A 14994-nucleotide genomic window follows, 5' to 3' on the forward strand; every position below is an offset into this window, starting at 1 on the left:
ATTTTATTAAATAAGTACTAAAATAATACTAGACATCCTCATTTATTTACTAAACAATATTGTTATATCCATTTCTTCTCATTAATCATAATTACTCCCAAATTGATGAATTTATAAATAATTAAAATTTATTTAAAAAAAAAAGTAAATACTAATTAATTACACCATCCAATCCAATATCTAATAATTATAAAAAAGGAGTAAACATAAACCCCGTCTTCTAATATATTTTTAAAGCCCTTCATTTAATCTTTTAATAATTACATCATCCAACTTTTATTTTTTTTCATTTAATATTACGTTCTTAAATTCTATCTCCCTAATGATTATTTTTCATTTACATGTAAAATAAAAAAATACGGCAGAAATATGCTTTGTATTTAATTCTTGCATTTTTAACACTTTTAAAAATCTTTTACATGTATAAATTAATGGCATGCATTTCTTTTATTAATTGCATACCAAGTGCAATATATTGACAATTATACCTTTTAGATTTATCCCTTTAGATGATTGATGACCGATTACTTGAAACCGTACTAAGATAGCATATTCCACCTTTTACTAGAATGAAATGCAAATTATACCTTTTGCAACTGACAGAAATGAAGTGCAATACATCTCCTATTTATTAAATCAATAACAAGAAGATTTTAATTTTTTTTTATTGGAAAATTTTCTTTGGCTTTGATTCTGCTTGATATTATCCTGATACACTTGAAAACGCAGTATGAAAACGCAACATGATACACTACACTATATGGATGTTTGATATTATCACAGGGAAGTGGCTGTTCTCACATGAACATCACCAATCTTCCCACTTGGTATCTTTTAGCAAGAACAAGGTAATAGAAGTCTTTGTATTTGAGTGAAGGAATAACAGTTAACATTCAGCCCTTCTCTGAGAGTTACAACATACTTCAGCATCATAAGTCATAGTCTAACAGTTCGCAACTTACCTGAAATAGGCAGCTTCCAAAGCCTTGGCCTTTTCGGCTGCGAAAAACTCATCGGGCATTCGTTCGATCGAATATGCCTTCTCCTGGATAAAACACACATGAAGTACATATTATCAAGTGTATTATTAAGGTGTTCTATGAAGCACAAAGCTAGCTTAGGAACATGTAGCTTTCATTCATCTGAAAGAGTTGCATTTCATCGAATAAGTAGCGGTCGTAGTAACCAGTGTTGGTTTTTCTCAGGCACGAGACAGGAAAAAGAAAAACACAAAAAATGTGTCTCTATCAGCTACATTTTGAGCAAGCTCGTTGGAATTTTTCAACAATAAACAGAATTTTTAGAGAAGTTTCCAAAATATGGAAAAGGAGAATAAGAGAGCTCCATAAGAGCATTAAGGCCTTCAAATTTGGAGAGAAGTATGACATTCAGATGTTCCTACATATATAAAAGTGTATCTGTGGAAAATGTGAAGTTAGTAGAGACATCAAATATGCAAAGCATGCTCTAGTCATGTGCAGAGAGGATGACAAATCGATATCGTGTGCAATAATTGCTGTAATTGCCAATTCAATTACAGATTGCGACAATCTTATTTCCAAGTCAGGTGGACTGGGAAATCCTCCTCAGCAATGCAAAGTGGTAAAAGAAACAAATGATCTCATATCATTTAGTGGAGGTGAACTTTGCCTAAGGTAACTGGTTACCAGTTTCATTATCATTAATTGTTACAAGTCAATAAACTATAATTCTGATCCACTGGCAACCAAAATTTCAACAGTTATATGATTAAAGATTGCATATTCTGAAAAAGGAGAGACATCTTCATTAATAGAACATACCAGCAACCGCCACAAAAAAGGTGCTCCTGGTCTTTTGCTAACTTGCTTTTTCAGGGCTTCAATAGCTGTAAACAGTGCAAGCTTTGGAACCAATAGAAAATATAAAAGAACTTGAAATAGACTCGGTACCTTTGGGAACTTGTCCACTATTCAGCAAGACTATGTACCAAACTTCATTGAGGACATCAAGCTGTTCATCAGATGCTCCGATCATCTGTGAAATAATTTAAATAAAAAATTGTTTTAACAATCATAAAGGAAGATGACAAAAGAAGCTATGTTGTCGAATGTGCCTTACTTTGAAGTTAATGGCATCAAAATTTGGACCAAGCAAATCAAAGACTTTGAAGAAGTTACTCCTTCCATATTCATAAATAGCTTCTGCAAGCTGAATCAACCTTGCAGTTAGATGATTGTATTCACATATAGTGCAAACTATCGTCACATGTAGAAACATAGTGTACTCAGAAGGAAGCACTCAGTATGAATCCAAGGTGACTTTTAACTAGCAGTTTTAGCATATTGAACAAGAAATCTGTGGTACAATTGGACAATCCTAATTGTTATGGAAATGATGTAATTTTGTATATTATAGGGGTACCTGTGTAGTGTGTTAATAATACCACATCCCTAAGCTACCATTTTTCCACAGTTTTTTCTCCGTGCCAATCATCCGTGCGATATCTCCTTCCATGCAAGTTTGGCACCTCTCTTTGTTCTTTTTCTTCCTCTATCAACTTTCTTCCTCACAACACCCCATGCCGCAACTCTTCCACAGGCTCCACACATCAATATCATGATTTGACCATCCGTGTAGCCGCCTCATGCGCCCATTGCCGCCCCATCCTTCTCATCATGACGCATGAAGTCTCAAAGTCAGTGCCTCCTGCTCTCATTTTCTCTTTCTCTATCCAAGAAACTCATACATGTCCTCACACTAGCATCCAGATGTAAGTTTATAAAAGTGAAATGTTTCAAGTTAAAATTATTGTTTCACCTTGATAGACCTCAGTAAGTAAAAAAATGCAAATATGAGGTTACCAATGTGATCCTAGAGATCCAGGAACTTATACATGCCATCACTCTTACATTTTGAACAATGTAGGTCTATTAAGGTGAAATGAACATTTTACCTTAATAAACATCTACATGTTAATGTGCTTCTGGAGGTCCCAGGAAACCATTCATGCTTTCATATTTGCATTTTGAGAAGTGAAGATTCAAAGCAAAATAACTGTTTCACTTAAATAGATATTCAGGTGACAAAATGCAAATGTGAAATCATCAATGTGCTCTTTGAGGTCCCAAGAACACATATATGCCCTCAAACTTTCAGTTTGAGCAATGTAGGTCCATTGAGATGAAGTAGAAATTTCACCTTAATAAACCTCCACATGTAGAGAAATGTAAATCTAAGGCCCCAGTGCACTTCTAGGACTCCCACAAAGACATTCATGTCACCATTTTTGAATGTGAATATGTGTAGGTCCATTTAGGTGAAAATCATTATTTTAGCTTATAAAAATTTGTGTCAAACTTGTATAGTCACTGAATAATTCATTAATTGACTAGACTCTACTTAACATGCGTTAAGAAAACCAATGAAATTAGAGAGATTATTTTAGGATGTTTACTTTTGGGAGGCGCACATGCTGGGTGTTTACAAAACTAGATGCGCCTAATGAGTGATATGAGAATTTTGTCTAAGCATAATCTATCAAGTAGAGGCCATATTTTTCATCTAGCATCTAGGAAATGCCTAGAGATTTGACAAATAGATACCAACATGATGGAAATCAAATAAACATTGCAAACCTGTACTGCAGCTTGCATTGAATTTTGCTTCTGGCTGCTCAATGTAGAAAATCTAAGGAAAGTAGGCCATTGTCAAAGTAACAACAAATGTTATCATTTCTTCCTCTATGATATCAAATGACTAGTTCAGACCTTGATTTAATTGAGTGAAGTAAATCCTCTGCTCTATTTGTCTCTTTTGTGCAACCCAATGCCCACAATGCCAGTATATCTAGCAACCATTCAACATGCCATATGGACTGCAAGAAATAAGATGCATGAAAAATCTGCTGATTATCCAAGTGATATTGCAACCAAAAACACTACAAAAAGTAGTACAGAATTGGATTAGTAGTGAAATAAAAATCAATCTGGAGAGAATCACTAGACTGAGAATTGAATGATTCAAAAAGATTGATCTAGTGGATGAAGCGTACAACAACAACAACCACCACCACCAAGCTTTTATCCTACTTAGTGGGGTCGGCTTATGGATTCTCCTATATCATTGAGTTTAATCCCCTACTATATCCTCATCTATATTTAAATGAATTTTAACTTGTATTATCGTTGTTAACCAAGTCTTCTTTGGTCACCTTCTTTCGCGATTAATGTGCATATTTATTATGATCTCACATTACTTAACTGTGACATTTATTGGTCGTATAAGTACATATTTATACACTATTTTAAACGTGACTTTCAATAGGTGCCACTTTGACTTTCTCCCTAATGTTTGCATTTCTTTTCTATCCATTCTTTGATTTAGTAAAATTTTGCATCTCTATATGAGATCGTCCTAGTGCAACATCATATACTTTCTCATTAACTAAATTAAATGCACTCCGGTCAAGCCATCTTTAGGACATAACAAATTAAAGGCATACTCTTTTCCCTTCAAAATTTAATATTCTTGAACAAAAGACATACCTGATCCTTTAAAGCAGTTGTTAGCAACTTCAACCGATCAACAATATCATGGGTATGGCCGCGCAGGTAGATTCTAAGCAGCAACCCTAGAGCATTGATATACACCTGAATGCATAAGAGAATATTCAGTATTGTAAACTGGAATGCAAGACTGAAATATATCAATTGGCGACTGGGCATACTACTACTGGCTCAGCATCAATTCTCAGTAATTCCTTCCAAATATTTTCATCATAAACTTCGAGAACCCTATTTAAAGGAGAATCGCCTTCCAAATAACAGACAGCAACATGCCACCAGTTGTGTGTATACCTAAGGAATATTTTCATCAAGAGAATCACAAACAATACTAGAAAGGCATGTACATCTATAGAATTAAAATCAAGAATTACATACATGAAAGATGAACAGGAATCCCATGAGGAAGAACAAGCTTCCATGAAACTTGTGGCTTCTTTGAAGCGACACTCATTTTGAAGAACATGGCACAACTTTGAGGGGGTAAAAAATAACACATTTAGATAAGACTTGCATCAAGAACATGTAATATAAAATGCAAAATATCATCCCCAACACTTTGATGAAAACAATAAAGGTAAATGAAAACATTATGCAAAACAAATTAAAAAAAAAAGATATTGAGACCGGAAGGTTTACCTACAAGTTATTAGGTATTATACTCAATTGAATCATCCTCACAAAGATTAGGAAAAAATAAAGAAAAGTAAAAGAGAGAGTAAGAGAGAGAAATTCATTATTCCAAGTTATTACTTCATTAGAGTTCCACTAACATAGAAGTCGCAATTTTTTAGTAGTCACAGAATATATATTCTCTCTAGAATTAATTATTTTTATGGTGATGCTCAGTGGAAAATACAGATTTGTATTTTCTTTTCTTTAGCTTCAGACAACTGCAAACATTTTGGACTCCAGTTCATGTGAGGACCAATGTAAAATACGGTAAAAAAAAAAAAAGAGGTTAATGGATTTCGGGTTTAAAAACCCGAAACCCATTAGGAATACATAACTCTACGGCGTTTCTTCTTCCGCCCGGAAACGCACGAGCGTTTTACCCTTCTCCGCCGCAACGAAACCGACGCTGCCTCCTCCATTTCTTCTTCTGCTTCTCCTCCTCTTTCCTTCTTTCCACCGCCGCGACCTCTCTTTGCTCCGTCGCCTGCAACCAGGGAAGCCGACCGCCTCTTTTACGTCCTCTTCCTTCTTCTTGAGCGACGGCCACGGCGATCCTCCGTCGCCGTGCTTCCGGAAATAGAGCCGCCGGCTGCCGCCTTCTGTGCTCTAGCCGAACCCTCTGCCGATCTCCTTCCCTAGCCGCAACCCTCTGCCGTTTCCTTCCCTAGTCGTCGTTGAGCAACGGGACGGAGGTGAGGTCCGGTTTCATTTTTGGGTATTTGCTGTTGGGTTGGATTTTTTTTTTTTCGGTTTGCTGAGGGTTTCTTTTGGATTCGGCAGATTGAAGAGAGATCTCGGTGGATTGTTCTTGGGTTTTCGGCAGCAAGAAGGAACTGAGGAATCGGAGTGGATCTAGGGTTTTTCGATTTGAGGTAAGCTTTGCTATGACTTGTTGGATCTATTAGGGTTTAATGGCTGATTTGTGTTGCTGATTATGTGAAGAGAGATTTTATCAATTTAGCTATTCATCAGGAGCCGGTGTTAATTTCATTTTAATATCAAATTTGTTTGTTTAGGCATTTGAGTGAGTAGCAAAGGAAACTTTCTCTTTTGTGCTATCCCTGAATCATTTGCTTGGGTTATTTGGTACCAGTAATAGGTTCAGATTGCACTGTATGATAACAAGTTAATTTAGACAAATTTCAGATTTGAGCCAGCAACCTAATTGCACCAATGATTGTGAAACATCTTGCTATCTGCATAGAATATGCTCACCTAACTACAAGCAGTAACATGTTCTCAATGGGAGTGTATGAATATGAATCAGAGGTTGCAAACCATTCTGAAACATATCGAGTCTTGTCACTATATCCTAATTAGAGGTTGGTTTAGAATCTAATTTGATTTTTGAGCAAACTATGGTTGGATCAGTTTAACTCTAGGTTAGATAACTTAGAGGGGGTTCAACAAATCTTGTTATCGGCTAAGGTTTTATTTGATAGGAAAATTTGTATATGGATGGTATTTAGGAAAACTATTTACTTTAATTATAGGATATTGATTTGCTATCGGACTTCTGGACGGGGATTCTTTTCGGATACGGACCACTTTCGAAAGGCGGGTATCTTGTCTTATTTTTTTAGATAAGTTGTTTTGACATATATAGTTTTGTTATAGCTGGTAGTATTCTTGTTATGCTTTTATATGTGCCTGGTATGTCACTACTTGCTTACATATATTGTATACCATTTATACCTAATACATGTTTAGTTCCTTAGTATCTTGATACTAGTCATGAGTATATAGGTTTATCAGAGTAGTGATATACCGTTCTTTACTGGGCATTGATTATCTACTAGATGTATCTTGCATACATTAGTGTCATGCACCATTTTGCATGATTGCATGCTGGCGATCATCGGTTCCTTTGTAGTCTGAGCCCGTCGCCAGTTACATGATCTGCACACACTGCCACTCATGGGTTAATGGTACATCAGGAGGATGTGTGCAGTTGCTCCGTCAAGGCTCTGCTCGGCCGCTCAGGGGTAGTGGTTCCGCAGCATAGTAGCATGACAGGGATCCCTCCTTCACATTATGAGACGAGGAGATGAGAGCATTGCTCTCCCATATGACTTGGGGTAGGAGGATAGGTGTACTCCGACAGCATCCTGTCCATTCGGTCACTCAGGAGCAGTGATGACAGAGTGCACAGTTGTCATAGCCCTACCCACTCGACCTCACCATCGTGGTGACGGTGGCTGACTGGCATCAGGGGTGACCATGTCATTGCATCATGTGCATACTGCATGGATTGCATTTTATTACTGCTTGCTGCATTTGGTTGCTGCCTATGTTTGACATGCACATATAGGAGGCCTTTTTCCTTTGGTTTGGTGACCCTGCATTCACTTGTATGATTTATACACTTGAATCGAAATAGGTGATTCTGGTATGTACAGCTCTTCCATTATTTCAGGCTTGCCTTCCTCACATTCCTTTCAGGAGACTGTACTAGTATTGTTATTACTGCTAGATATAGTTTACTATACATGTCTGCTAGATATAGTTTACTATACATGTCTGCTAGATATCCGCTGAGTTCGTTGAGCTCACCCATTGATTTCATTCTTTTCAGGTTGATGTCAGTCTGGAGAGCCGCCCTGCTAGTCCCATGTCGAGATGACCTCGACACTTTTGATTTTGTTATTATTATCAATACTTATGTTTCAGAGTATGCTTTATATCATGTAGATTTTCGAATACATCTTGTGGTTTTGGTGTGCATGTGATATGTTACTAGTTGTGGATCTTATTTCAGTTTTAGTACTTGTGATGTAGTTTTGTTATGTTTATGGATTGTAGCCGTGTAGGTTTATTTGTGGTCTTGTAGGTCTTTTTGTCATATATGTATACAAGGAATTGAAATTGTTACAGGGGAGATGCTTCCGAAATTTTCGGTCAGCCATCTCCCGGGGCGTGACAACCAAACCGCTAAAAAAATCAAAGAAATAAAATGGCAAATTGATGAGTGGCATTGACTTACATTATGTTGTGACCAGAAATCGCAACTGTTGATTCTCAATCCTTTTCTTGCAGCTTCCTCAGCTTCAGTCATTCTCCCAAGCTCCAACAATGGAAAAGAAAGCATACCGTAGATATAGCTAACGCCTTCGTTGTGTACTAGCACCTGCTAAATATAACTATCTGTTCATTACTAAGCAAGAAGAACTTCCACCACAATAAACCAAAGTATATCAAAAAGCAAACACTAGTTGACAAGCAAAATTGACAACTAATAATACAAATTCTAGATTCATCATGCAAGAAATAACCTGTTGAACGATGTTAAGAGACACAACAGGCCGACCCAAGTAGAAACATAAGATTTGTGCTCTCTTGAGTGATAAAAGATCCTTAGGAAACTCCTTCAATAGCTGAAAAATAAAATTACAACAAAAACATTAATAAGTGGATTTATCATCAAATAATTACCATTCTAAAATTTGTGTCCATAACATATCCATTTATAGATAAATGTCACTCATAAGGTAAGCTAAAGCAAGAAGCATAAGAAGCCAGTATAGCAAATAAAAAAATTTAGTGATTCAGACAATTTGCTATACACTCATTCATTCCTCGTTAATAAGAAAGACATCACAAGAAAATGCAAGGAAGACCAAACAGGAAAATCACAACAAACCATAGGAACAAAAAGCAGAGATTCTATGTCAATCTCTGAGTGATACTCATTGAAATTTGTTTAAGCATTCTATTGATAGAAGTACTCCCAGTCAATTTTGCAAATTGATTCCACATATGAATAGACCACTTACTAGTCAAAGTATCAGGTAGATAAAATTTGATTGGAGAAGTCGAGATCCTGGTAGTCGAAATTCCGCTTTGGGCCATATTTCATCAGACCGTACCTTTATTAAACTGTCCAATCAAATTGCAAATAGAAAATAATTCTATGTAGTCACTACGAAGAACTTTTTTTTGACAATGGAGATCATTGTTTTATCCCACAAATCCGAAGTCTCAAAAACTCTACAGGTTACCATCTCCAATATATAAAACCATTGCCACCGGACAAAAACTGAGGAAGTATCAGAAAAACAAGAAAAAATTCCCCACAATAAAAAACAATGAAACAACACAACGACAGAAGTACTATATACCACGAACCTCGATGTGCCGATTGAGCGCCAAGTCCTCGTCCTTTTTATCGCCCACCAAGCATGAGATCGCTGCGACCACTGCTCTCTCGTACGGTGTAGCATTGCCCTAAAACCGAACATTTCTCTTTTGACAAAAGCAGGCGACTAAATCCAGTAACAAAAGACTAACAATTCGGTCGAACCAAAGAAGCGTTGGCAGCTTGCAGCAGACGGGAGGCCTCCTGGGGCTTCTTGGTGGCGACGAAGTGTGCTGCGAGGGCGTTAGCCAGGGTGCACGAGCGATCGTGGGCGGCCGCGCGGAGGATGACAGCCCGATTGCGACCGTAGGCGAGGACCTGCTCGTAGTAGGCATCGATGGAGTCGATGCAGGCGCCGGAGGCGGTCCTCACCGGGTACCCCCATCGGTCCCTTCGCGTCGTCGCCTCCTCACTGCCGCCCATCTCTCTCTCTCTCTCTCTCTCTCTCTGAGTCGAGCTCGATCTCGCTTTCGTTTGCTTCTTCGTCTCGATCTCGCTTTTGAGTGCGGCCGAGTGGGGGCCACTATGACCGAAGCGACCGTCTGTCTCCTCGTGACACCCCCAGGATTTATCATACCGTGTGACTAAGCAACGTGGACCTTTTTTATTGGTCGAAAGATGCGGGTCCTTGTCCTTCATCGCCACGTATGCAGACGTCGAGAACGAAGCGAGTAAGGTTTTGAGTACGCATACTAAATGTAATTTTGATACTTGTAGATTAAGTACCCAGGCGCCACCTGGTTTGTGACTGGAAGAAGACAAAAGGGGGCCGAGCAATTGGCGATGCAGTTGTTGGGGTTGACGACAAAAAGGGCGTCGTTTTCATGGCCGACCGAGATCCGGGAAAGGACGCGATGAGGTGTCGGCGAGATGGAGGTGTCGGCGCGTGAATGGCGTGATCGATATTTGTTGGAAATTACATTTAAATGAATTATTGGAGGGAAATAAAAGCTCAATAATTATTGAATTAATTATTATAAAATAGATTTATTAAAATAGTCAAATAGATAAGGATGTTGAAATTAAAATAATATTTTTAAATAATCAATTATAATTTTTAATTTATCTTTCTATATATAATCATGAGATTGAATGAAAATAAACGTTCAACTATAGATTGGGACGGGAGACACTGTAGTTTCTTGATTTACCTTCTCACAAATGATCGTGGAGGCGATCGTATGAGACCGCTAATGAGACTGGAGACATGCAAAAAGATTTTCTATAATCTTATTGGAGGGAAATAAACTTTGATTTTTGAATAAAATTGCAAGCCTAGCCATTTTGATTATCGTTTTTTTTTTTGCTTTGAGTAAATAATGTTTGAAAATTTTGAACCTTTTCTACACTTTTAACTATTTGATAAATTTTACTCCATTTTCGTTGATATTTTTTATGTTCCAGTTATACATTAAATTATATATATATTATTAATCAACGATAAAAAGAAGGGGGAAAAAACGTTTGGCGAAACGGCGTCGCCGTCTGTTGACCGATCCGTAAAATAGAAAGGCTGTTTTATCCCAACTCTATTTTTTCCCTCTCCCGAACATTTTCAAGGCAGCGGAGGGACCCAGCGGAGGGCCCGCGGTTCTCGTGGGTAACTTAACCGGGTTTTTAGGAATTCCATTAACGAACTAAATTGCGAAGGAAGCAGCTCGAGAGCCCTTCTCCATTTTGAATCCTCCTCCTCTTTCCACCGTCATCCGTCGAGCGTCCAAGCGTCTCGCTGATCGGAGAAGAAGAGGGGAGGTAACAAGCCCTAATTGGATTTTCGTGCTTGCATTCTTTCTTTTATTCGTGTTATCATTTTTTTTTATCGTATGATCGCTTATCGAATCAGGCAAGATGGAGGTGTGGAACCCTAGGTCTAGATCTGTAATCCCGCCGTTCAGATCTCTCTCCTCGCTGAGATTTTTGTTGGATTTTGGTTTTGATTTCCCTTCGACTCCGTCGGAGCGGAGGCAATGCATTTTGATTTTTCTTTGTCCTTTTCGTGTTTTTTTTTGGGTCCACATTGTTTGAATTCCCAGATCGACCTTAATGGCAGTGTTTGGGCATTTAGAAAGAAAATTTATACTTAATATAATTCTGTTTTTATTTTTTTGGTCATTTTCTTAAACACAGTAGATTCCATGAAGTTGCAGTAGAATTGGCATTATCGTGATTCTTATGTGGTTATTCGGTTTGTACATTTCTGAGAGTTCTATTAAATCAGCGAATCTAGCATTTACCACAATTTTCATCTGCAGATCGATAAGTAAAAATGGGTCGTGGAGTTAGCTGTGGAGGGGGGCAAAGTTCTCTGGGTTACCTATTTGGTAGTGGGGACGCTCCTAAATCTGCTGGAGAGCCTGCTGAATCTGTTCAGAAACCAGCTCCTATATCTGCTGAGAAGCCTGCTGAACCTGTTCAGCAATCAGCTCCAGCAACACAAGTTGATAACAAGCAAATTCCTGCTGGTATCCAAGGGAACCTAGCAAACAACTACCAGCGAGCTGATGGGCAGAACTGTGGAAACTTTATAACGGTAAGCAGTCCTTGGCTTTCCACCCTGTAGTTTTCAGAAGAAGCTTACATTTTTGCCCGGAATATAAATTTGGAGAACTTAAAGTAGTGAATTTCTTATTGATGATTAACTGTATAACTGGCCGCAGGTACCTCTGTGATTTGCGCATCTTGTGTTTTATGAGGTTTTTCCGTTATATCTACCTTGTTGATTTTACTGTATTCCTAAAACATATTCTAGTTGTTACTTGTTGTCTCTTTTTATATCATTTTTTATAGAAAAACTTTTAACTCTTCATTTATATTGTTTCATTTGATGAAACTGGAAAATAGAGTTATCTGAAACAAGTTCTTCTGTGATTGTCCACAGCTGAACATGTGTAATTCAATCTGAGTAAGCTCTGTTCTCTTTTGAGATTACACTAAATAATATATTCACCACAAGCATTCCTTGACTTTTCATGCAGTGATATCTTGGCTTTAATATTACATGCCAAAGATTCCCTTATTAGATATCAAGTTTAATGTATTATGATATTTTTATCGTACACATCTTTCATTCTTTCCAGCCTCTTCATTTCTATTGTATAACACAAAATTCATGTTACTTTTGATAGTGGGTTTTGTTTATTTTTGGATAGATTGGGCTCAACCTGAGGGTTTAGGTTTATTTGATATGCTGAGTTTAATTTTAACTGGTTGATTTATTTTTAGATCACACACACACAAATCATGAATAGTATCGTTCTAACAGCAAGCTGTCAAGGTTGCCACATGCACAGAAGATGTGTCTGCTTAGGTGTTTTAGACAAGGGGTCACATTGCATGTGCGATATAAAGTACTTTGTGGCAGTTCAAGTGCATAGGCGGCTAGGCAAGTGCATATGCAGGCTAGGTTACCATGTATACAGTGAAAAGGAAACAAATATTGTTTGTTTAATGCTTATTTTATGATCTATAACTTGATGAGGACCTTTGAGTTGTTTTTTATCCACTAAAAAAGACTAATTCTTTTATTGTGAAATACTTAATCAAGTCTCTAACTTGGGAGCACATTACTTATAAGTAAATTGTGGAATGGATTGCCTAGCTGCCACTTGGAAACATCTTTTAAAACCTTGGTAAAGGAGTAACAACTATCAGATTGGCCACGAGGATGGAAAGATTAATGTGGTTGAAGATGGTATGGTATGGAGTTAAGGTCGCCATGAGATTAGCATTGGTGGGGGTAACAAGGGAGGAATCCTTAAAGGTTGCTGGCTAGTCAACACAAGAAGGTACTTGGAGAAGGTTGTTAACTTTGCGGTTCATATCAATGAGATGCATGTAGCCTTATTGTGGTCAATATTAATTAGCTAGTTGATGCACATAGTACAAGTGTGAGATGAACTTAAGTACATATTTATTAATGAACAATAAAGTAAGCACGGACTTCATGAACTTAGGCATTGGTTACTTTTGGCGCTACATAATGATGTTACTAGAGAGTGGCAAGGCATATCCAAGGTACAGAGCCCTTTCTACTGTATACATTGAAATGAACACGCTATGGAAGTCCAAATCCCAACAAATGAGTTTGGCTTTAAAGTTTCAAGATTGCTTGTCTAAATGTGGCTTGAGATCCTTTTCAGCCTCATGTAAACAATCCTAACTTTTCCCTTTACCTCCCCCTTCCCTTTCCAATCTTCCCTCCACCTCCCTCAATTTCCCTCTGGTAGGAAATGTGCAAGGGTCGCTGGTCGCACTTGTTGCTAAACTTTAGATTATGATTGTTAAAGTTTAAAGCTCCAACTTTATTTGATTGCAGTTTGTCCAAACCAATCTATGAACTAGGATCATAGATTACAGATTAAGCAGGGCAAATTGTAGCATATTACACTACACTAATATTGAGGATTAATTTTGAGGGATACTCCTTGTGTTTCATGCATTGTTTAAACAATGATTATTGTGTCTGTAGATATATGCATATCATTTCAGAGTATGACATATGCCTTGGCTGCAAATACATGTGCGTGGTTGCACATGGTTGTTAGTTTGCTATTTTACTTACTGAAATAAGAATGCTTTATCAGATAATGTAATATTATTTACTTGAAAGAGAATGAGAAAAAAACATAGCCCTTCCAGTTTATGTTAGTTTGTTTCAAATAAGTAGAGTCGACCTAATGAAAAAGGGAAGAAAATTGATGTAGCAAATGCAAAAGAGTGATTATTCTATAATCTGAAAATCAAGATATTTTCATTGTTATACGTTCTGTTTCCAAAAATTTAAATTATAGTTTGCCTTTTGAAGATCGTTATATATATTTTCAACATAGCTCTTCGTATGTTTCCTACATTTGCTTTGTAAACCTTTGGTTTCAAATTGTGTGATCCATATTCACTCAGTGGATGTCGTTCCATCGACATTCTGGAACTAATTCTCTAATTCTTCACCATCCAGGATCGCCCATCGACGAAGGTGCAAGCTGCTCCGGGTGGAGATTCTTCCCTGGGCTTCCTGTTTGGCGATGGCGGCAGCAAGTGAGGAAAAGTGGAAAAGCAATTTATCTTCTCCGCTTACTTTCTGCGTCATTGGTAAAAAGACTCGATCGTGTATTATTAATAGTTTCATGTTGGCAATGCTTCGGTTGAAGTTTGACGGTCACTCTGCTGTTTTCTACCCTTTGACTAATGAGAAATGATCTATTTCTATGAGATGGATTGTGGTTTTATCTTTTCGTTGAAGCTAAATTTAGTTACAAAACAATAGTGAAGAAAAACAACCAACAAAAAAAACACACACACAGTAGTATTTCTCAGTGTTTAAGGTTTGTCTATATTATGGATTTGAGTGGGAAATCATTTTTATAATGAGAATTATATATTAATTACAGAATTTTATGTGTAATTTTATAACTCTTTTCTTTACTTATTTTTTATATTTTTCATCAAAGTGAAAGTATAATTGGATTAAAAAAATATGGAGAGGAGAAAAAAATTGTTGTATACAACAATTTTTAAAAATATTTCATATAGGCAGTTTGTGAGATTTTCTCTCTCTTTTTTCTTGTATTAAGAGGATTATTAGAGATAAATATTTTAAAAGTCGACATTATTTAGTACATAATCAAAACAATAACACATACA

The 14994-nt window shown here is 37.1% G+C and overlaps 2 protein-coding genes and 1 long non-coding RNA gene across 5 annotated transcripts; 2 read left to right on the plus strand and 1 right to left on the minus strand.

The window, feature by feature from the left end:
- Window positions 1–771: 771 nt before the first annotated feature.
- Window positions 772–9792, minus strand: LOC141811618 (uncharacterized). 2 transcript variants are annotated; one of them, XM_074699636.1, is made up of 13 exons: window positions 9520–9792; window positions 9345–9443; window positions 8492–8593; window positions 8203–8346; window positions 4923–5017; window positions 4709–4838; window positions 4527–4631; window positions 3750–3856; window positions 3618–3669; window positions 2101–2190; window positions 1932–2016; window positions 1803–1867; window positions 772–1045 (listed from the first exon to the last, which is right to left on the minus strand). In XM_074699636.1, the coding sequence occupies exons 1-13, from the start codon at window positions 9775–9777 to the stop codon at window positions 959–961; spliced, it is 1419 nt and encodes a 472-aa protein (XP_074555737.1). In that variant the 5' UTR covers window positions 9778–9792; the 3' UTR covers window positions 772–958. The 2 variants fall into 2 exon arrangements, with proteins under 2 accessions (XP_074555737.1, XP_074555736.1); XM_074699635.1 differs by having other exon boundaries at window positions 4709–5017.
- On the plus strand, window positions 5599–8167 carry LOC141848233 (uncharacterized). Of its 2 annotated transcripts, none has more exons than XR_012603508.1 (3): window positions 5599–5911; window positions 6000–6091; window positions 7795–8167. It is a non-coding gene; the product is annotated as an uncharacterized LOC141848233 (long non-coding RNA). The 2 variants fall into 2 exon arrangements; XR_012603507.1 differs by lacking the exon at window positions 7795–8167 and adding an exon at window positions 6713–6875.
- Window positions 9793–11009: 1217 nt separating the features above from the next.
- On the plus strand, window positions 11010–14579 carry LOC141811776 (protein SPIRAL1-like 3). Its single transcript, XM_074699828.1, has 3 exons — window positions 11010–11106; window positions 11607–11884; window positions 14309–14579. Exons 2-3 carry the CDS (start codon window positions 11621–11623, stop codon window positions 14390–14392), a joined length of 348 nt encoding a protein of 115 aa, XP_074555929.1. The 5' UTR covers window positions 11010–11106; window positions 11607–11620; the 3' UTR covers window positions 14393–14579.
- The last annotated feature ends 415 nt before the right edge of the window (window positions 14580–14994 follow it).

This window comes from Curcuma longa, chromosome 17 (genome assembly GCF_044706935.1).
Source record: "Curcuma longa cultivar G26 ecotype Majalengka, Jawa Barat chromosome 17, ITB_CL_G26_1.1, whole genome shotgun sequence".
Taxonomy (NCBI): Eukaryota; Viridiplantae; Streptophyta; class Magnoliopsida; order Zingiberales; family Zingiberaceae; genus Curcuma; species Curcuma longa.

Bases quoted from the DNA above. Each gene is read 5' to 3' on its own strand.
- LOC141811776 (XM_074699828.1), top strand. From the start codon at position 11,621: ATGGGTCGTGGAGTTAGCTGTGGAGGGGGGCAAAGTTCTCTGGGTTAC. The intron at 11,885-14,308 runs GTAAGCAGTCCT...TTCACCATCCAG, and splicing joins ACTGTGGAAACTTTATAACG to GATCGCCCATCGACGAAGGT.
- LOC141811618 (XM_074699635.1), bottom strand. From the start codon at position 9,777: ATGGGCGGCAGTGAGGAGGCGACGACGCGAAGGGACCGATGGGGGTAC. The intron at 3,670-3,749 runs GTCTGAACTAGT...TACTTTCCTTAG, and splicing joins CTTCACTCAATTAAATCAAG to ATTTTCTACATTGAGCAGCC. The intron at 1,046-1,802 runs GTATGTTCTATT...TGTTTTATCCAG, and splicing joins CTTTTTTGTGGCGGTTGCTG to GAGAAGGCATATTCGATCGA.